The 23617-nt window shown below is 37.8% G+C and overlaps 1 protein-coding gene across 1 annotated transcript in view; it reads left to right on the top strand.

Annotated features, from left to right (window-relative positions):
• LOC150101278 (uncharacterized) overlaps positions 1-23617 on the top strand; it is a 61055-nt gene that overhangs the window by 27583 nt on the left and 9855 nt on the right. Inside the window, exons 2-3 of the mRNA XM_090400578.1 lie at positions 1646-4009; positions 20361-20670. Coding sequence (XP_090256704.1) covers positions 1679-4009; positions 20361-20670 — 2641 coding nt within the window. The 5' untranslated portion in view covers positions 1646-1678. The remainder of the gene's footprint in view (positions 1-1645; positions 4010-20360; positions 20671-23617) is intronic.

The raw sequence follows: 23617 nt of genomic DNA, 5'->3' as shown, positions 1-23617 counted from the left end.
TTTAATGCCTTTATTTATTGGCAGTCTCCATTTCTTTCTGCGCAAACACCTGCTTGATTTTTGATGTAAAAATAGTGGATTTGGTTTGATATGTTTAGCAATTATACTTTGTTCCTGTAAAGCGTTTTAGGGTAGCATGGGTTATGGCAGTCGAGTTTTGCCAATGAAAGTAAGGCACAGAAGTTTTTTTTTTTTTTTCATTGTAGGTATTTACAGTGCAACCACAGATGAGAGAACCCTAGACACTTCTGGGCATGGCAGAAGGCGAATCCATTCCGATAATGGAGTAATCACGGCGTTTCGTGGGATGAATGTTTATTATTACACGTCGGAAAATTAGCTTTTCTTTTATGAACACTCTAATTTTTAAAGTGGTTACTGTTTTGCTTGTATAACAGTTGTAAATTTTACATATAAAGCGCGTGATTTCGCGTGTTGGTGATGAATTCGTACATCTTATTCCTTTCTCCCCTTCGACATGAACCGACTTTTCTTGCTACTGTTATCTCAACTGGGCAGACAGTACTGCTGCATATAAAAATCACATAACATAAATATAGCAGTTTTTGCTAAGTTGCAGCCCCCCCCCCATGTTTTCTCTGCGTTTGGCTTTTTTTTTTTTTTTTTACATGAGGCTTTCATTTATCCCTTCGGAAATTAGCTTATCTTTGTTTATATTCAATTCAGATTTCGGAAAGTGACTTTGCATCTCTCCAAATGGATTCTACTGGAGCAACCAGTCTTTCTCAGTCTACTTACATTAGAAAATTCCACTCATTTTCTCTGATTAAGAAGGATTTACTTTTTATGAAATGTAAAAATAGTGGATTTGGTTTGATATGTTTAGCAATTATGCTTTGTTCCTGTAAAGCGTTTTAGGGTAGCATGGGTTATGGCAGTCGAAGTTTTGCCAATGAAAGTAAGGCACAGAAGTTTTCTTTTTTTTTTCTTTGTAGGTATTTACAGTGCAGCCATTTCATACATTTCATGAAATGTATCAGCACTGATAGTACTATTATTTCCTGTAATTGTTTTTGCACCGCGTCGTATATTACATTTAGAAAAAAGCGCTTTTGTTGAGTCCTCGAATGTTGTCGATATGTCTCAACAAAATAAACGATATTCCAAAAAAAAAAAAAAAAAAAAAAAATTCGTAAACATGCAGGATGCACTAAGAGGAAGTTGTGTTCTTCAATTTTTTGCTATAGTTTTTTACTCAATAAAACACAACTGTATGAAGTGGCTCCTGAAGTTTATTTTTGCACTGGTTGGAAGCGCTTGCATTCTATCAGGTTTGTCGGCAATCAAGCACGCTTGGCTTAGTGAGAACATGATGAAGAAATATTGAAAATCAATTTTTTTTTCTCCACTGGTCATCTCACTTCTAGTGTTCAAGAAATTAATTTCCTAATTAAATATTTGTTGGAAAGCGTTTCCTATTATGGACTGAATGCTTTGACCATAATTTAGAATGGAAAAGAATTTTAGCCGAAATATTTGTCTGTGATTAGCTGCTCTAAGTTTTTTTTTTTTTTTTTTTTTAAATAAGGCATGTATAATCAAGAATTGTTTTATTGTAATAGTGTTAGATTTTTATTTATTTTGTTATTAGTTTATTAACTAATAAATCCGTGATTTGTTTCAGATGGTTCCTGATCGACGTACATGAAGCTCCAAGATGTCGATGTTGTTCTGTATAATTTTATTATTTTATGGAAGTTCCGTAATATGCCAAGAAAGCAGTTCCAGTGCATTGAACGGAACAGTTCAAAAACCTTCCTGTCCCCGAAATAAGTTTCATTTATATCCCTGTAGGTGCCAAACGGAAAACGAGCAAGGACTTACGGTGGTGTGTGAAAATTCCAACTTGGCTTCCACTGCTGTAGGTCTGGGGCGTGTAACTCACCGTCTCGAGCTTCTTATAATCACGAAATGCTACGCAAAGAGATTGTTTGGCGACTTATTTCGTAATCTGACTATTAACAAACTTAATATAGTATACAATAATATCGAAGAGATATCAGAGGAAATAATGGATCCGGTGGTGGATACTTTAGAGAGTCTGAGTTTAGAAGGAAATCGTTTAGTTCATTTACCAGTTGATTCCCTTAATAAGTTGACAAAACTGAGATATCTAAATCTTGCTTACAATCACATTGAAATGATATCATCGAATACATTTCATGCCTTGGGAGGAGTAAAAGAACTCCGCCTAGACCACAATAAAATTAAACATATGCAACCAGGAGCATTTACGGGTGTCCTGAGGTCATTAGAAAAACTCCATTTGCAATACAATCAAATTCCAAAATTTGAGAAAAATGTTTTTCGACAGATGACGCGACTCAAGTATTTGGACATCTCCCATAACAATTTTACGAAGTTTGATAAAAAAGACTTCAACGACCTTACGAATCTTTTGTTTCTTAACTGTTCGAACAACAGTCTAAAGGAGATCCCCAGAGCGATGTTGGTCAGAAATGGGCAGCTGCGAGTCTTGAATTTATCTGCTAACTTACTTACAGAAGTCGATGCGTATTTACTGCGGGGATTAAGAATGCTTCGTGATTTGTATCTTCGTTATAATCGTGTAAAGTCTATAGCGAGGAGAGCTTTTGCATCACCCACGAGACTAAGGACTCTTGATCTGGAAGGAAACGTAATAGAAGACATAGGCTATGAGATGTTTAGCGAATTTAAGTGGTTAGAATTGCTTGATTTAAGTCACAATAGAATATACCGTATAGCAAGTTCTGGTTTTCAGCGAATGTATCAAGTGGTGATTGATTTAAGTCACAACAACATTAGTTACATTGGAAAAAGCGCTTTTGTCGAGCTGTCGAATGTCACGGTTTTTGATATGTCGTACAACAAAATAAACGATATTCCAATTGGAGCTTTTGAAAATAGTGACGTCAACATTTTGTTACTGAACCACAATAATATTACGGATGCCTCGAAGATACCGATTGCCAATCTAACAGGAATTAAAGTACTGAATGTTAGTCATAATTACATATATTCTATTAATAGAAAATCGTTTACGTCGAAGAAGCTTTATGAGTTGCATACGCTTGACCTTAGTCATAATAACATCACTGAAATAACAGGAAACTTATTCGAAAAATTTGCTAGCATTCGGTTTGTAATTCTGACATACAATCAAATTGCTAAGATTGGATATGGAAGTTTTGGATCAATACCCACACTTTTGGAAGTGGATATAAGCCATAACAACATATCAGTCGTGAGCTCTTCTGGTTTCTCGAGTCTTGTATCAGTCCGGACGCTGTGGCTTAATAACAATCATATCAATAAAATGTTTAATCTTCCGATTGCATTAAACGAGCTGCATTTGGAATACAACAGATTGGATCATATTCGTCCAGGATCGTTCCCAGCGATGAATTCTCTTCTTCATTTATATATGGACCACAATAATCTTACTCGTCTCGAAAGGGGGTCCTTTTCAAGTCTGATCACTTTACAGACGTTATCACTCGGACATAACAATATCAGTGCAATACCTTGGCAAGCTTTAGAAGATTTAAGCTCCTTGCAGAATTTGTATTTTCATGGAAACAATATAACTGAACTGAGGAAGAAAGCTTTCGGTCGCCTTCCTGTAGTATTTCACCTGAGATTAGAGCAAAACCGCATCAACAATATTAGTCTGAATGCCTTTCAAGGTATGTTGCAATTACTGATGTTAAACATGAGCTATAACAACATATCCTCCATTCCTCCAGAAGCATTTAAGGGATTAGTGTCACTTCGTATAATAGACTTGTCGCACAATCGATTGGCGAAGTTGGAGAACAAATCACATGGAGTTTTAGATGATCTGTTGTCCGTGGAGACGATTAATGTGTCTTATAATCGCCTGTCTTTTATATCAGAAAGGACCTTCCCTAAATCTCCTTATATTCCTTACAAGATAAAACATGTGGATCTTAGCCATAATTATATTCCTGTTCTAACCAAATCCTTTGATGATGGAATGAGAAAGGTATGCTGATTTATTATTACAGTTCATTTTGCTCTTAATAACATACTAGTAGAAAATAATTGATTTTAAGTTTTAATGGTTTGACGATTTAAAGTCTCCCATAATAATAATTGGTTCGGGTCTGTCCATTTCTCATTGATCACAGCTGATGCACATTGAAAATCGACCGAATTCGCAAAATGAGAATGCTCAAGTAGAGTACTTTAAGGATTGCCTTAGAACTATTCCCCCCCCCCATTTCCCCTCAAGGTATGTAATATGACTGTTTTCAATGTCCGATGGGAACTAGAGAGACCCTGCAGAATGTTCTTTGAACTGCTGGAGTACTATTTGAATCCTGCTAACGCAAGCAAGAAACAGTCCTTTTTCTACTAGGGAAAAAATATCACCTAAGCAGATGAAATTAGTTAGCAACAGTGCTCTGGGAAACAACGCTTGTTTCCCAGAGCATTGTTGTTTCCGTCCTTATAGAATTTGTTTTTGCAGCGGCTTTCTTTCTGCTAATGCTTACGGAATTATTTGTACCGATTTTTCCGTAGTATAAATGTTACTTTCGCGATTTGAAGATACATCAGGCTGTCGAACTAGCTTTAACTCGTCACATGAGCAGGTAGCTAATTTTTAATCTTATCAACTAACAATTAAAACGGATATTAAAACGATTTGAGAATTAAGCAATCTTACATATTTAAGAAAAGCAATACTTTCTTAACAACGGTTTTTCCCCCACCGACATAACATCGTTTCAGTAAGAACTCGTTAATCTTTTAGTGTAAATATTGGTTAATTTTGTAAAGAAATAATGTCTTAATGTGACTTTTGAGGTTAATAAATTGAAATAATTATATATACTGTTATGTAGATTGGGTATGTTTAAATAATATATGGAAATAAGAGAGTATTATTTAAATTATGGCATTTCCTTTTGCACAAAACCATTGTAATTAAGTATGGTGAACATTAATGAAGAGACGGAAGTTTGAAAAAGAAAAAAAATTCTGATTACCTGAGCTCAGCAGTCTTGTTTTAATAACGCAAAGAAATACGAAGGATAAATTCTGAAACCCAGTTAATTCAAATGTACCTTCACAAATTTACTTAATTTTATTAAAATTATTATATTAAAAAATATGAAGAATTATTAAAATTATAAGTCGTAACATGGGCACAATTACCTACGGTAATTCCGCAGTGCGGCTGGAAGAAACACGAGATAGCATTGCATCCTTCTATTAAGAATTGAGTTCTCTTCCCGTCAATGTGGGAGATAAAACTCCACGTGTGGACTATCTCTCCTCTTCTTTTCACTTTGAAGATGACTCAATGTCATGCGTGGTAGTTTTTCTTCTCCCGGAAACTTTCTCTCTCATTCCGTGTACAAGCAAATAAGCGAGAGAACGGTTAACAGGCAAAAGACTTTGTGGGTGGTTGCGTGATGTGAAGATGGAGGATTAAGCAGAGTAGAAGAGATTGTGTGGTGTAAGTGTTCTCCCGCCATGATTCCGTGAAGGTTTCTCAAGTAATAGCAATCATATGCGTGTTAATTCGAAGACTAAATTACATAATGAAAACGTGAGAGTTTACTTGAATGTATCAAAAATATTTATACCAATTACTTTACGTTTCCTTTTATAAAGGTGCAGCAATTAATAATTATGCTATCAAATAATATTCTCATTCACTTTACCCATATAATACTAATAAAAAATCGTGTTTATTTTTCCAACTTTTTTTAGAAACCAGTTAAAGAAGTTGAGGTAATTGGATAGTTAAAAGCGTTACTACTTTTTTACATGTGTTATTAATATGAAAAATGTCGGCCGTGTTAAGGAATATTATAATGTGCATTATAAAACTGCAAATCTTTTCATCGTTTAATTTCTCTCTTAATACTATTAATTGCAATTGGTGAATACTGTATGCCAGTTGATGTTATTCTGCGATCTCTCGCCCACCCAATTAGCCGTTCTGAATTTAAATCTACCTAACCAGAAGGCTAATTCTTTTCGACTCGAAAACGTTTATAATGTCATATCGCTGCTAAGTCTGGATTGTGTGCAAGAGAATTTGTTGCTTCGTGTTTAAGCAACAGATGACTTCAAAGTTGGGAGAAGGAAAAAAAAAACAACAACATGCGAACACTTCGTTACAACCCCCGGAAAACTCGCTGCGAATGTCAGCTAGAAATTGACAGCAGAATTTTCTAAATTTCATTTGATTTCTAGTGATGTTCTTCAGCTTTCTATTTAATCTTAAATCGTGCGACACGAATTCTTGCGGATATGAATTCTTACATTTTTTGAAAGCATATATCTGGGATCGTACGGCAACGGTACTGTTTTTATTTAAGGCCTTTGATTTACCTCCGAAAAAGCATTAACATCTTTTATATCTGCGAATTGGCTGAAACTCGAATTGCTCGCACACTTCAATAACGCATGCGCCGTTCTTTGTTCACGATCACGCAACACTTTTCTAGACATACCCTCCATTAGTCTGCGATAATGTGTCATGTATTTGATTCTTCCCTGAACATGAAATATATTTTCTATTTCGCTGTGTGGTGTGGGCCGCCGCCACTCTCCTTATTAGGTGTTATTACAACTGTCTTAAGAAATGTCCGTGTTTGGTTTCAGGAGCAAGCCTTTATTATCTATCTCTAAGCACATCCAAACTGTTAATGCACAACCTTCGCGGGTGGAATTCACCTAAAAACCGAGTCTCCTTGCAGTTTCTTGGCTGAGAAGGCGCTCTTCACTTTCCATCAACCGATTGTTTCCTACATTGAGTTGATGTCTTTCGCCGCTTTTGCGAAGTAGGCCGATTGTCATTCTACGATCATATTGCTGTAGAACTCGTTCTTCTGCCGAATAAGTCGAGAACGAGCTTCAATAATATCAATAATATGAGGAAGTAGTAATGGCTGTACGCAGCACCGTTTTAATTGCCGATGGCAATATTTTATTTTATCAATAATTAATTTTGAACTGCTTTGTAATTCTCTTGAAAGCTTTTAGGACAAGATATCTACACTGAATGAATCATTTTTGTATGGAGAAAACGTTGTTTTTGAACTACAATCCAAGGTAATTTTAATGGGAAGGCTTCATTTTTCCATTAAGCAAAAAAAAGCAATGAAGTCTCCCCAAGAAACGTCTTGTCCGAAGCTTTTCTAAAATGCTGTACAAGGTGTTTTTTTATTCATAATTAGGGTAAGATATCCACAGCGAATGAATTATTGACATCCACAGGTTTTCCTCAGAGGTTATTAAGTTTAAAATATATTCAATTCGACAGAAGGGACTAAAGAATACTAATGCAATTATTTAAAAAATAGATACAAGAAGCCTGAATATTTCAGAGAAATTAATTTTATTGAATGCATGCTTCAAAAAATTACAGACAGTAGAGAATATATACAGTACATAAATAATGAAATAAAAATAAATGAAAAAATATCTAAAAAAACTAATATTAAATCAAGGTATTACATTTTTATTTTATAAAAAATCAAGTAGAAAATTCAAGTAGACTTCTAGCAAAGCATACTTTTGACTTTGATTGATTAGAGAGAGAAAAATTCGTACGGGTCTAACAGTTTTAGGGTAACAGTTCCTCAGATGTTATTAAATTGTTTGATTAAAATATATTCAATTCGACAGAAAAGCCTACGTCGTGATGTCTTAGTTTCCAGGCTTGGCTTGTTTTTCGACCCGAGTCGCGGTCATGACCGTGAGACAAGACAGGTTTTAACCTGTCTTGTCTCATGGCTGTATGTGGTTAGGTCTTTTGGCTCCCTCAATTATAGATGAGGTTGTGTAGAATTAAAGACATAACATGTAACTGTGAAATTCCAATAGATCATAGAGTTTTTGTTTCGAGGTTCGTTTTCGTCCCCCAGCGTCGGGTTCACTTGTCGTAATCATTTCTCCCCCCCCCCCAGCTTTTAGGGTAATTATCAGTTCTCTTAAAAGCTTTTAGGATAAGATTACTGTCTATAATTAAATAATACGTATGCTGTGTGTTTATTCTTTTTAACATATCTAATAATGTATATCTTTTTTTACTTTATCAAATGTTTTTAGATAATCTATAAACAGGGATCAGTTTTCTAAATTAAAGTCTATATTTTCTCTATAAGCAGTTTTAATCAAAATGCTGCATCCACTGCATAGCGCCTGTTTTCTGAACCTATTTTTGAAGCATGTATTCAATAAAGTTAATTTCTCTGAAATAGTCTGGTTTCTTGTATATAGTTTTTAAATAATTGCATTAGTATACTTTAGTCCTTTCTGTCGAATTGAATATATTTTATTTAAAAAATTTAATAACCTCTGAGGACATGTTTCCAAAAAATTTATATAGTTTGGAGATTATTCCATCTTCCCTTACCATTTACGGTTTTTTCTTTTTGTAACCGTTTGATGGAAACTTATTTTAACTGATGGTTAACGATGTGTAATTTCTAGCTCTCTCTTAAATTTAACATCTATAAAGAGGTCTATTGTTTTTTTCAGAGATATACTGCTCTTTGTAAATTGTCTTCCTTATCTGATATTAACCTATTTTACCTGATGCTAACGATATTAGAACCTCTTCGCACAAGTGTCGCTACCTTACCCTAAAAGCTGGGGGGAAAATGATTACGACAAGTGAACCCGACGCTGGGGGCCGAAAACGAACCTCGAAACAACAACTCTATGATCTATTGGGATTTCACAGTTACATGTTATGTCTTTAATTCTACAGAACCTCATCTATAATTGAGGGAGCCAAAAGGAATACATGACCTAACTACATACAGCCATGAGACAAGACACACAAAAAAGCTTTCAAGCGGGGGAAAACACATGACGACTCGGGTCGAAAAACAAGCCAAGCCTGGAAACTAAGACATCATGACGTAGTCCTTTCTGTCGAATTGAATATATTTTAATCAAACAATTTAATAACATCTGAGGAAATGTTTCCCTAAAACTGTTAGACCAGTACGAATTTTTCTCTCTCTAATCAATCCAAGTCAAAAGTATGCTTTGCTAGAAGTCTACTTGAATTTTCTACTTGATTTTTTATAAAATAAAAATGTAATACCTTGATTTAATATTAGTTTTTTTAGATATTTTTTCATTTATTTTTATTTCATTATTTATGTACTGTATATATTCTCTACTGTCTGTAATTTTTTGAAGCATGCATTCAATAAAATTAATTTCTCTGAAATAGTCAGGCTTTTTGTATCTATTTTTTAAATAATTGCATTAGTATTCTTTAGTCCCTTCTGTCGAATTGAATATATTTTATTTAAAAAACTTAATAACCTCTGAGGAAAACCTGTGGATGTCAATAATTCATTCGCTGTGGATATCTTACCCTAATTATGAATAAAAAAACACCTTGTACAGCATTTTAGAAAAGCTTCGGACAAGACGTTTCTTGGGGAGACTTCATTGCTTTTTTTGCTTAATGGAAAAATGAAACCTTCCCATTAAAATTACCTTGGATTGTAGTTCAAAAACAACGTTTTCTCCATACAAAAATGATTCATTCAGTGTAGATATCTTGTCCTAAAAGCTTTCAAAAGAACGCTTACAAAGCAATTCAAACAAGGTCCGGGGGGGGGGGGATTGTAGACCTCAAAATAAACGAGTCAGGCTACGTAACTCCTCCCCCATTGTTTTTTCCATTGGTATTGGCTGAGATACAAAGAAGGTAGCCTATCACGATCTCGGGCAGTTCAAAATAGAGAGGTTGAATTTAATTTTTTTTTGATAAGGGAGGAATTAAAATTACGTTAGAAACACACTTACGGAGAACATTGACTGATCTTTCTGAGAGGAGAGAACTGAAGGAAGATTAGAGGGATAAGGATAAGTGAGAGTTATTTGAGAACATTTTATTAATATAAGAATAAGAAATATATATTGCAGATGCCAAAATTTCAGGTAAGTAGGTAAGGTAAAGATTGAGACAGGTGAGCACAAAGTAGAGTGATTCTGAATATTGTACAGCAAACTGCAGACTAGTCTTAATCATCATGAACAGTCCGTACGATGAACTAGACTTTAAGCAGCTGCTTGCAATTTTCCGACATGTAGGAACCCTGCTACATACCAAATGGCCGGGTAAAGTAGAGATCCATCAAATCACGGAAGTCGAATCTGAGGACTATCAACCTTGAGAACCTCTTCCCCCACCACTTCTCAAGATGACACAAGAGACAACAACCTAGCCACAGATACTCGGACCCCAGAAGAACCAGACGACTACCAAACGGTGAGAAAAAAGCGAGGAAAAGAGACGCCACCCATAGACCCAGAACACCAGCCAATGGACACAGCAGCACAAATCAAAGAACGAGTCCCGCCGGTAATCTTAAGAGACAAAAAACAATGGTCGACAATTTCAGAAGCCATGAGAAACTCAGATTAAATTCAAAACAACCAAAAATTCCGATGGAGTCCGTATCCAGCCCTAAGGGACATCAGACTACCGTCGGCTAACAAAGTTAATGGACGAGCTAAAGAACCCATACTACACTTTCGAACTGAAAAGCGAAAAAAACCTAAAAGTTTTCATCAGAGGACTGGTAGAAGAAATCACGTCCGAAGAAATAGCCATCGACCTTAGATCTCAAGGACTGGAGCCCATAAAAATATCAAGAATGTACCGAGCAGACAAACGTCCCATGCCGCTGGTTCTCGTGGAAATTAGTAAGGAACAAAGAGAGATTTACGATCTCAAAACAGTTTGCAATCTCAGGATTAAAACAGAACCACTCAGAAAGAAAGCAACAGCTGGACAATGCCATCGCTGCCAGAGATATGGGCATGCACAGAAACTGAGCGGAGTACAAATGTGTGAAGTGCGGGGACAGTCACCCTACTCACACATGCTCCAAACCACGCACAACTCCAGCCACATGTGCAAACTGCAGCGGCCCACACCCAGCCAACTATAGAGGCCGCACTCTCCACCCAGATAACCTGGCAAGAAACAGAAAAGCAGGTACTCCACCATCTCAAAAACGTGCAACACCCCTTGAAGAAGGAATCTATCAGCGAACATCACACAGCTCATATGCTGCAGCAGTTACCTCAAAGGCTAAATCAGCAGAACCTATGCCCAACAGTCAGAACACAGCTGCTATCCTAGCTGCCATCCTAGGGAAGATGCTAACGGCTTTCAGCAAGACCAACCCCAATCATAGTGATACAAACAAGTTCTTAAAAAACACTCAAGTCATCTTCACATGATAAGCAATGAATAATACACCTGGTTCGAACAACTTCATACAGATCGCATTTTGGAATGCCAACGGCCTAAACAACAAACTCCTGGAACTACAAGAATTTACAGCAAGACACAGAATAGACATCCTCTTAATCAACGAGATGCACCTTCGGCCCTGCGACAACCCCAAACTAAGGAACCACGCACTACTTAGGAATGACAGACTCAATGCCAGAGGAGGTGGAACGGCTATCTTTGTCAAAAAAGACATAAGATACAACGAGATCAAGAAGACAACGACTACACACCTGGAAGAAACTGGAATTGAGATACACACCAACAATGCAGGTAACCTAAAGCTATATTCACTCTACAACCATCCAGGCAACCCACTACTAGCCTCGGATCTCTCCCAGCTCCTCGACACAAACGAAGCAACAATTGTGGCTGGAGACCTAAACGCAAAACATCCTGCATGGAACAGTAGGAACTACAACAATGGGAAGAGCCTACACACGTTCGCTATGACAAGAAACATCATAGCAGGTCCCCGAACCAACACACTACGGACCGCTGGGAAGACCTGATGTGCTGGATATAGCCATTTTGAGGAACACCTCGCACCAATTCCAGTTACAGGTAGTCAAGGATCTTAGCTCCGATCACAATGCGGTACTACTAAGCCTAGGCGGGGAAACAGAAATCATCTCCAGGCAGTCCTCCACAAATTTCAAAAAGCTGAACGCTACTCTTCACAACCTCACAGGACCCGTTCCAACCATCTCCTCACCTAAAGAAATAGATACAGCGATCAGAAAACTGGAAAGCACAATCCAAGCTGGCCTAGCAGCAGCAGCAGCTTCCACCGTTATCACTCCAGCTCAAGCCAACCTGCTCCCAGAAGAGATTCTAAAGCTCATCCGCAGCAAAAACAGGATCAGACGCCGATACCATACAACACTATCCCCCCAGGATAGACAAGAGCTAAACAGGGCAACAAACCTAGTCCGATCATAGATCACAAGAACCAGCCGTGGGAGAAGCAAAGTTCCTTAAACACTAAAGACAACTCATTGTGGAAAATGACTAAGGCTCTTCGCAGCGACCGCCCCAACATTCAGCCAATCCAGGGAGAAAGGGGCATGGCCTACCGAGACGACGAGAAAGCAGAAGCCTTCGCGGACGCCCTGGAACTGCAGTTCAGCCCAAACTATGCGCATGCAGACTTGCACTTCATTGAAAAAATACATAAGCATGTTCGCTGTGCACTCCATCAAACCAGCAGCCAAGAAAACACAAGCTATGCTACACCAAATCATCAATAGCCTCAACAACAGAAAGGCCCCAGGTCCTGACGAGATTTCAAACCAAACTATAAAAGCACTCCCCCATAAAACAGTTATGCATCTAGTGGTGATCATCAACGCGATGCTAAGACTCAACTACTTCCCCACTAGCTGGAAACGGGCAGATGTAATCCTCATCCACAAACCTGGAAAAGCACCTCAATTCCCCCAGAACTACAGACCTAATGCCTCCTATCAAATCTGGGAAACATCGCGGAAAAGATAATTCTGAACCGCCTACAAAACGAAACGGACAAGATCGACCTAATCCCAAAATCACAAAGGCCACTGCACAACCCAACAGGTCCACAGACTTATAGAAATCATAACTACTGGATACAATTGGAAACAACACACAGGTGCAATCTTCCCGGATGTGGCGAAAGCCTTTGACAAAGTATGGCACAAAGGCCTCATCCACAAACTAATAGCTGCAAAATACCCACTAAACCTCGCCAAAATCATAGAATCCTATCTGAAAGACCGAACATTTCAAGTTAAGCTACGTGGCCTCAGATCCTCCATGAGAAGCATCACAGCAGGTGTCCTGCAAGGCTCCCTCCTATCGCCGCTACTCTTCAACATTTTCATCTTAGACTTACCAAACACAGCATCAACCACCATGGCTTTCTATGCAGACGACATGGCAATACTGACCAGATCACTCAAGCCACACAACGACTACAAGACGCAGCAACAAATCTTGAAGAATGGTTTCAGAAATGGAGAATAGATGTCAATGCCGACAAGAGTACAGCCATACTCTTTACAAGAAGGAAAGCAACCCACCACGGAGCAGTCATGATGTTCAACACTGATATCCCATGGCAAAAAGAAGTAAAATATCTGGGAATCAAACTGGATAACTGACTCAGCTTCAACCCCCATATCTCACATGCCTGCAACAAAGCCAACTCAACAATAGCTCAACTCTACCCGCTACTCAACCGAAGAAGCAAAGTCAGTACAGAAAACAAACTAACAATATTCAAAACAATCATCAGACCCATACTAACGTACGGATCGCCGGCATGGAGCCACACCTCCCCCAGCAACATCAAGACTACAGGTACTGCAAAATAAATGCCTCCGAATGATCTTCGACGCCCGTGGTTTGTTAGGAATGCTCTCCACCACCAAGACGGAAACATGCTAGACGTACCTTCGTATCTCAACCAGACTGCTGCCAAGTACTTCGCCCAGGCATCACTCCATCCCAACCAACTCATTCGTGATGCATCAAATTATGATGAAAACGACAGATGGAGACACAAACGCCCGAAGGCAGCTCTGATCATCGCTTCAAACGATTCTACATAGCCCTAATTCGGGCGAGCCACGCGCTCAAAAATTTCTCACTATCAATAATCACAATCTACCGATGAAGGGATAAAAATCCAAGGGATTGACGTCCATCTCGCCATTTAAGTTAACAGTTAACGTTAGAAACGATGGTGAAAGGGTTGAATTTAATCCCTTTTAGATAAGGGAGGAGCCCTCCAGAGCGCGACCTTGTATGACCTAATTAAAACATTGCCATCGGCAATTAAAACTGTGCTGCGTACAGCCATTACTACTGAGGAAGGGTTGACAGTAGTTTTAAGGGAAACGTAGAGCGTATGAGGAAGGTCCCGCTCCTTTATTTCTTCACACAGATCAGTGCAGCTGGATCATACGAAATCGGGTAAATAAATGAATATCCAAAGAAGAACCAAGGACGAACACGAGCATCTCTGTCTGTTGAAATAATTTTGAATTCAGTTTCTTTGTTTTGAATGTCATTGGCTTTCTGGACCTCTTCCATTGATGAAAATTATTATTGAAGCCGATTCAATTGAGAGAAGGTGAATCACCTCCTGTCGACGAGAACGGTTCAGTGCGGACTTGTCTTCATCGACACCATAACTCCTGGCACTATTATTTTTTATTTTCTGTTTGTTTCTTTTTCTGGGTTTGGCGCTTTTTGCTACGAAACGTGCACAGACATGAAGCGGCATAAATTGTTGGCAATCATGGCCGGGGAACTTCCGCGTAAAATATTCAACAGCGATAATATTTCATGAATGCGCCACTCTTAACTGACAGAACGCATTAACTCGCCAAATTTTCTACCGTTTCCATTTAGTTGTTTTGGAAATAATCTAATAATTATCAGAGCTGGTGAATGATATTACTACGCAGTGTACAGAAAATAAAAAAGGATAACGCATAAAAATACCAAGATCACTTGGAAGAATGGGTCATTTTCACGTTAAAAATAAGCGACAAATAAGTGATAAAAAACAAATGTCCCAAATTTTGCGTATTAAGGAATAGAATAGTATGAAGGAATAAAATGTGCCGAATTAAATGAAATAATTTCTTTCACTTAAAAATATGTTAGACGGAATGCCGACCCTCCCCATCCACCCACCACACACTTGAAGTCTTCTGACTTGCATATCGCAAACGGGTTTCATTTCGTATCACAGTCTAAATCAGTGGTCTCCAAACTTTTGGCCGTGAGGGCCACATTGGGTACATCAGCACTGTTCGGCGGGCCGTAGTAAAAAAAAAACAACTCTCGAACTAGATTTATGAGTTTTATTGAAAGCAGATAAAAACTGATTACAGAGTATGTGAGATTAAATTATCGTATATTAATGACAACAAACACTATAGTTCGCCCACAGATTTGAGGTCCCTCGACACTTCTGCGCATGTCAGAAAAAGGAGATTCCATTCCGATAATAGGGTAATCAGTCTGTCTTCTGGGATGTAATAATAAACAAACTGAGTTTATTTATTATTACAGGCCGGAAAATTTAGCTTTTCTTTTACGAACATTGCTGTTTTTCAAGTGTAACTATTTTGGTTGTATAACAGTTGGAAAAATGTACGTAGAGTGTTAATACGTGCAAATACTGCGTTCAACATAAAACAATGTCACTTCGCTCCATGATAAGTTTCCTTTTATTCTGGGACTTTTTAAAACAAAATCCGATTTCATGAAGTATTTTCCTTAAAGTTTCTCTTTTCCAAGGAAAATTAATTTTTTCTTTAAGCACAGGAATCAATTTCGGAACAGTTGGCACTCTTTTCTCGACCACGTAAAATTCGTGAATAGCTTTTCTTATATAACGTCTACATCGAAATCATTCAAAGCTACGGTTTCGATGGTTTTCTTTCTCTGGCGCTTTTTTTAGGAGATTTAAATTTTGGCTTACCTTCACCTTTTGATTCCCTACGAATTCTTTTAACAGTCGACCCCGATACGCCCGCAATTGCACTTGCACGTTTTATGACTTGAGAAAGGGGAACAAGAAGACGGCCTTCTGACGATTCTTTTTCGCAGAATGTCAGCACATTATTCAATATTCTTTTGCAAGAGCTACTGAAACGTGTAACAATAGAACTTGTTGACTGTACTGGATCCATCATACAAATTAATAATAAAAAAAATAATGCAAAGAGAGAACAACAAAAATCAAGCTAGTACTAGACAGCGACAGACAAAAAAGCACGTGATTTCGCATGTTGGCGACCAATTCGTACAACCTTCATTTCTTTCTCCCCTTCAGCATGAATCGACTATTCTTAGCACCAGGCCAAGAAGGGATCTAGAAATGGTGGGCGAACTATACCAGCAAATTTTTGCTAGTCGTTAGTTTTTCAACCGAATATACACCGACAAGTTACACGTGACTGTTTTTAATTTCGTTTACCTTCGAGTTTTTTTGTCAATGAATAGAGATCAGGAAATTTTGTTTTTATTTCGTTTTTTGCTCGTTAGTTCATTTTAACCGTGTTTTTACCGACTTTTTTAAGTGTTCTTATTTCGTGCGACATAATTTTTTTTGGTTGATAAAAAAGTTTATTCGGATGTAACTTTTTTATTTCGTTTTGAATTCTTTAAAGTTTTTTTTTCTACGTTAGTCCATTTTAACCGACCTTTTACAGTCAAACACCGAAACTTGGATTATGGTTACTTTTTGCTATTCGAGAATATATTTTGAACATAATTTTAATTAATGCATTTGAAATCTATCAACACCCCGTTTTTTTTTTTTTTCCTTCGGATTCTTATTGAAAAATTAGTCCAATTGGCGGGCCGGATAAAATCATATCGCGGGCCGCATCTGACCCGCGGATCGTCGTTTGGAGACCCCTGGTCTAAAGGAAAACTTGGAACATTCCTATTATCTACGTAATCGGCAACGTTCAAGGCAAAATTTTTAGCAAGCTACACGATACAAGAGAAGTCATACTTCAGGCAATATAATCAGAAAGTTAATTTTTTTTTCGCTTGCAATTCTAGAAAAGCATAAAAGGTCTTACCGCGGCATCGATTTACTTTGGTCGTGTCTCACATCTGGTATTGTGGAGTTATATAAACACACACATTAACCTTACACCAACACGTGACAAAGATAGTGTTGTGGGGAATATTTATTGTAAGTTACATAATTTAATGATACGTAGTAATAAGTTGTCATATATCAGAAATTCAGACGTTTATGTTTTGGTTTATTACTTCATTTGAAAGGGCTATGAAGAAATAAAGAATGCATCGCACTTTAAAAACATATCTTACCTTTTGAAGGAATCGTGCTCGTGCATCGAGGAACCGGATCTCAGTGTGCCTTATAAATGGACGGCGATGTTAATTATCTGTTTAGGCTTTCCATAGGAAATATTTTGCTGTGGATTCCTGAGCTCGGTACAATATTTCTGAGAAAAATGGCGTATTATTTTCAAGTTACCTAGTAACTAATTTTAAGTTCACACCATTTGAAAGGGAGGAGGAGGCTCTGCCATAGCGCTGACGTGTCACCGGTATTATTTTTAGAACAAAGCAATACCGTGTTCGCGCACGGAATAGGAGAAAAGTAATCTGTTTGTATTCTTTTTGATGAGCTGAAGGTTGGGGCAAGAATATTTCACAGAACCGACGTAAATGGTGAATGAGAGTGAAGGTTCGGCGAATTGACAGTTCAACGGTAAAAGAATGTTGAGCACTTGTGGCTTTTGTAATGTCTCTGTCCTAAGGGTGTGATCAGTACGAGCTCTTAAAATTATTCTGCGAAGTGTAGCCGAGAATTAGGTCAGATATAAACATGCATATCTACTAAATTAAAACTGCGAGAATCATGCTATTGGAGATGCTAATTTTGTCTGTGCCAACTGTAGATTCGCAGGTGTCGTACGTGTTGTGTACGTGTTGCGCAGTTGGTGTCCCATATGTGCAATATTTATTACTTCCACACGTATCCGAATGTCATTCGTCGTAGCACCAATACATGTGCGGTGAGATAAACGTACTTCGCTTTGAAAGAATTTTGTTTTCTCCATAGGAAAAATAGCCCTCGGATAAAATAATGGGGGATCTTATAATGTAAACCATAATACAAATACGTCACCATCGCGCCTTGCGAAATATGCCCGAGTGTGTGTAATAAAATGTAATAAAATACGGTATGCGCGACTGTATCATGTGACAAGGTCGGAACGCTGCGTACAAAGCCGGAAATTAAGCAAAGCATAGGTATGAGCTAGTCAACTTATAGAATGACGTTACCAGTTGATCAGTTCGTGCAATTTTACATCCAATAATATGAGATCGAACAGGCCATTGAAATATGATGAGGAAAAGGAAGTCGGTCATTAAGCTTATAGATACATAATTTGAAGGAGAGATAGGAAAGTGGAAATGTTGTCCGGTGCGTGTAAAGTAATCCAAAAGTGCAAACCTGGCATCGCGTAAATTTTCTTGTTTGGTAAAAGTGTAGTTTTCCGCCTTAGAAGGGAAAAAATGTGGTTTCTTTAAAAGTGACAAAGTTGTATTGGTGAATAAACAGCCAGCAGTGCATCTAATTCTGGTACTCTTCTATCACTTTCCTTTAGTCTGTATGTGGGGTGGCCCTTAAGTCGCGAAGGGAGTTTAAAATGTAATCAACTTCTTTGTTATTAATTTTTCATTTCATTTTTTTCCAGGTATTCTAAGGAACATTTAGGAAAATAATCATGAAAAAGTTCACAACCCAACAAAAAATCAAATTCGTGCAATTTTGTTTTGAAATTCTTCATGAAACATTTTTGGCGAGCGAATAATTTGGCGAAGATCTGCAATTAACTGGCCATCACGTTCCCCCGATCTTCTTGGCATCTGTGTTTTAGTACTCCACTTTCTACTTTTAGAATAAACACTTAGGTTCTAATTATTACTCTTTCTTGCATTTTGTTTCCTTACATTGCTTTATCTTAATATATTGGATAGAAACCACACACACACACCTGTTTAGTTTCTATATAAATTTAGTTCTTCAGTTTGAACAAACGCAGTGCTATCAAAGGTTTAAATAACCCTTACTTGCTGAGAAGATTTTTATTATTCAATAGCTGAAGAGTTTCCATCATCAAGGCATTGGCGAATAGTGATCTGATGTCAGAACTGTAAGATGTCCTCATTTCTAAGGCAAGTCTCATGTGAAAGGGAAGGGAAACAAATGAGTGTTTTTAATATGGTCCTTACTTGCCTGCTCATGACAATAGAAGACAGGCCAGATGGCAGTCCAGTTATTCGTCAGGTCGGATTGGTTTGGGTAAATTTCCATCACTGGATGATTTCGTTTTGCAAAAGCTTTGAAAGATGATAGTTTTAATTTATTTAGGATTAATTGGAATGGGTTACAGAATGTATTAGTTAAATAAAATAAAATATATCCATTTTATTTTATTTGAATTATTTGATTTTTTTTTGTTTTAAGGTATAAAATGTTACGTTTCATTTATTTTTATCTATTTTCATGGAAACAATTAAAAGCGAAACAAATCCTAACATTTAAATAATTCATGATTTCACTGTTCGATTTCAGGAACTGTCGCAGATTTAGACTGCTTATAAGTAAAAATTAGTTCAAAATTTTTTAATGCTTTTACAATGATGACAATCGGAAACAAATCTTCCACTTTCAGGCCTGTGTAGCTCTGTGGAAGTGACGCTTGCGTCCTCTGCGCTTGGTCCCTCGAAATTCGCCGAGTTAATCGATCTCTAGCACGGACGAGCGGGCTTTTTCCTCCTGGAAACTCAACAAATTCGACCGTAGTACTCACATTATTTCAGACAGTAACATATCCTGCTAGAATTAGATACCAGCACTTGCTGGCCAGCCTCTTCATCGGTTGCTGCTTATAATTAGTGTTAGACATAGGCCAGCTATTTCTGATTGGCTACTGGTGGAGATTGAACTGCCCACTCAGTCTCCAAAAGCTAGATAGGGTATAAAGGCCTCCTCTACTCCCTATAAGGGAATAAAAGCCGTTAGCTGATTTTTTTATTTTTTGATCTTCTACTTTCTTCCTTTAGATCAGTGGTTCCTAACCTTTTTCTAATTGTGTAAAACCATTTCTATAAATTGTAAATTAGTGGTAATGAGTTGGGAAAGGAAAACTACTACACTAAAAGTACAAACCACAGATTTCATTTTATAATATTCGTAACACACAAATAAGTGACGCATGAACTGTGCGTAATGATTGGTAGAAGAGTGGTTTGTGGGAGGGATTCATAAAAATAAACCCCTCTCACAAAATTGGTGACGCCCTCACCAATCATCATTCACTAATGTGAGCTAGTGTGGAAGCGTCTCCATTATGATTCAAACTTAACATTTATTGTTCCATAACTAACATTTTTGCATTTTGTTTACTTTATTTGTTTTCCCGCTAATACTAATTATTTACCTCTGAACCGATTCATTAGATGTTCGGACTACATGCTTGTCTTTATTTTCCAGGTGGAAATGCTGCACCTCCAGAATAACATAATTAATGAAATACGACCGGGCGTGTTGGCAAACCTCACCAGACTTAGATATATCGATATGTCTAACAACCAACTGCAGAAACTTCCCTCTGGAACATTTGGTACCCCAGAAAATTTGACCTTTCTCAGTTTGCGAGGTAATCTGCTCGGATCAATGAAGTCAGAAGAAATAAAAGAAATTCCTAGTTTAAAAGTCCTCGATTTAAGAGATAACCGGTTGAGTGCTTTTGATGAAAATTTTATTAAGATGCTGAAAAATGGAGGAAAAATTCTTTATTCAGGTAAGCAATGTTTAGTTAATAAAGTTATTGGAGGGGCATGCTCAGAACTTTCTTGCTGAGTGTCAGTGCTGATATTAGTTAATTAAATTGATTTGGAATATTGCTGTTTTATTGCTGAAAAAGGCGTTAGCTGATTTTTTTTTTTTTTTTTTTTTTGATCTTCCACTTTCCTCCTTTTAGATCAGTGGTTCCCAACATTTTTCCAATTGTGTAAACCCATTTCTATAAATTGTACCCCTCGTTTTCAAAATAGCTTTTTTAAATACTGACACTTTTGTTCAGTGCCTATCTTAATTTTTGCTGCGAAAAAAAAAGAAAAAACAAGTTGCAATTTTTCAGGATATTTATTTCATGTGTCCGCACGGTTAGCCTAGTGGCTGCGTGCTCCGCAACCATATGCCTGGGGAAGGAGTGTCCTAGGTTCGATTCCCTTCAGTGATGTGAGGAGCTAAAGGATCTTCCTCATCCATAATCAAGTTAGTTGGTCTTGGGCGTGGAGAGCGGGTTTTTTTCCCCAGTTTATCCTGGGGTTTTTTAATCCCGCAAAGCAGGCAAACTGGCCTTGAGAACTCAACACTGAGGACATAGGATACACCGCGGCATAGGGCTTGACCACCTTATCCTGTGAACGGTTTGAGTTTCGATGATTGATAAACCCTCGACACCGCAAGGTAAAAGAAGGAAAATGAGAGGAGATTTATTTTATGTAATTCTGTAACTCCTAAGTTACAGAATTCTACTCGATTCGTACCATTGGGAATGGTAGAATTAACGAGATACACCGAAAGGCTTCGAAGATGTACCAAGTTATTTGGAACTATCCACTTCCTTGCATGCTCAGTTATTGTTACATTATCATCGCAACTTATAAAACAAACTGACGAATGAGTGAATAATTTGCATTTCTGAATGAAATATTTCAGCGTCGACAGATTTTGAAAGTACTGTACGTACTAGAAAGCAAGTGCCAGCATTATGTAAACATGATCCAATAGAAGGCAGAAGACAACAGTTTACGAGTTAGCTTACTTGTACTGCATGATTACACGAATTGCAGAAGTATAACACGATGTTCAGGCAGCCATAATACGGCCAATACATCGAACGTCGTTGTGCAGCAACCCAATCCTTTGCATACATCATGTTGGTGGGTTTATTGGTAGCCATGGATATACTCCCAACCATTAAACCATCGGACTGGAGGAAACTATCTCGAGTTGAACCAACTAAGGGAGTGGCGGGTCAATCCGTGCCCCACGCGCGCCCTTAAAAGGAGATGTTAATTTCTGTGGTATTCGTCACCACAGAAACGTGGACGAGTTTCATTAATTGGTATAACACCACCAGTTTTAGTGGAGACTTAAAGCGACAAAAACGTTTCGGACTCGGTAAAAATCTGATTTACATTTTTCTTCCATCATCCACATGACTGATATTTTCAGAGTTCCCTTGAACATGAAGAGAGATTCATCAGTTCTCCTTTGGAGTTGGCCCGCCTCATACGAAGATGAGAGGGATTGTTTTTCCTCAAAAGATGCCGGCCTGGTTGGCGAATTGGTTAGCGTATCCGCTCTCCAACCAGCAGTCGCGGGTTCGAATCCCTCTGCGGGCATGTATATTTGTGGTTGTCTTACCTTGTGTAATGTTGTAAGCTTTGCTGTCCTTGCTCCATTAAAACCATAAATCATCACCACCTCAAAAGATGCAATTTAGAAATATAATGAATGCACTTGTTTTAGTCTTAACTGCCTAGCCGTAAATCCCAAGGATCAACCGCAGCTGACTTCCAATCTACAAAACCATACTACCTACTTTCCCTAATTGAACCAAAAATTTCAGGCTCTCCGATGTGACCACTAATCTCAGTTTTCAAAGTTGCATTCGTTGACTCTTTCGAACTGAAAGGTAGCAATCGCGCTTACGTTAGCAATGTCAGGGAGTTTCCAACTTCGAATTTCCTCTTCTTGGCTAAAATTTTCTCTGCATTCTATCATATTGCGATTTCTATCGCTCTCCTAATACTACCAGCCATTCTGAACATTTTGGATTTCTTTTCTTTTTAGAGTTAGTTTCCTCCAGTTCAACTCTTCTAATATAGGAGTCATGTTTCTTGGAAATTTTAATGGTCTCAATTTCAACAGTTTTTTCCAGCAACCAGACGTGCCACGGCTTTTGATATCTTCAGTGAGCTGTTGGTATGACTATCAGGAAACCAAGCAACCTTAACCAATTACTAAATAAAGTACTCTTTATCTCTTTCTCTCTCGGAACCATTCTGAGTATAATGTGAAAGTTCTATATTCTCTTGGCATATCATCAGGCCAAGATCTTGTGTTGCTTTTTTTTTTTTTTTCAGTGTAGAAATGCTCATCACGTTTGTTTTCTGGATTACTGAATTGTCTTCGGATTTCATTATTTGCACCGAAACACTTCCCATTGCCATTGAGACATCCAGTTACTTTTATACTTGACTGATTGACTTTCTTCGAAATTTCAGCTTACCTTTCTGTTTATAGTCAAGTTAATAACATTTGCGAGCATTAGAAGAACGCCTGAAACTGTTTTTGGAAAGCGTTAAAACAAGGAAACTTACATGACGTCTAAGTAATAATGATGCCGTTCCTTTCGAAATCAGTTGGCAACAATCGTTGTCCCACCTCACATCTTACACCTGTTTTTCACTCAGATGGTTTGTTGCATGTCAGCGGCCCCTTTTGTAAAAACAATTGTCCTCAAAATTTTGTGTCCCACAATTGACTTCCAGTCTAAGTCGGGTACGATTCTTTTCCTGCCCTATCAGAGCAGTAATCAGCTTTCGACGAAACCGAGTTACTCGGCCAATTGACAGGCATTTGAGTAGCACGCTATGGAGAAATGGGATATCAGTGTAAATCTTCTCTGTGATCAAATACATCATTTTGATGCTTACTCGTCTTGCAATGGCTGT

The sequence above is a fragment of the Typopeltis vanoorti genome, chromosome 11 (genome assembly GCF_054136105.1).
Source record: "Typopeltis vanoorti isolate ZY-2024b chromosome 11, IOZ_Tvanoo_1.0, whole genome shotgun sequence".
In the NCBI taxonomy this organism is placed as follows: Eukaryota; Metazoa; Arthropoda; class Arachnida; order Uropygi; family Thelyphonidae; genus Typopeltis; species Typopeltis vanoorti.
The sequence above is the reverse complement of the archived record's forward strand: the minus strand, read 5'-3'. Positions and strand labels throughout refer to the sequence as shown.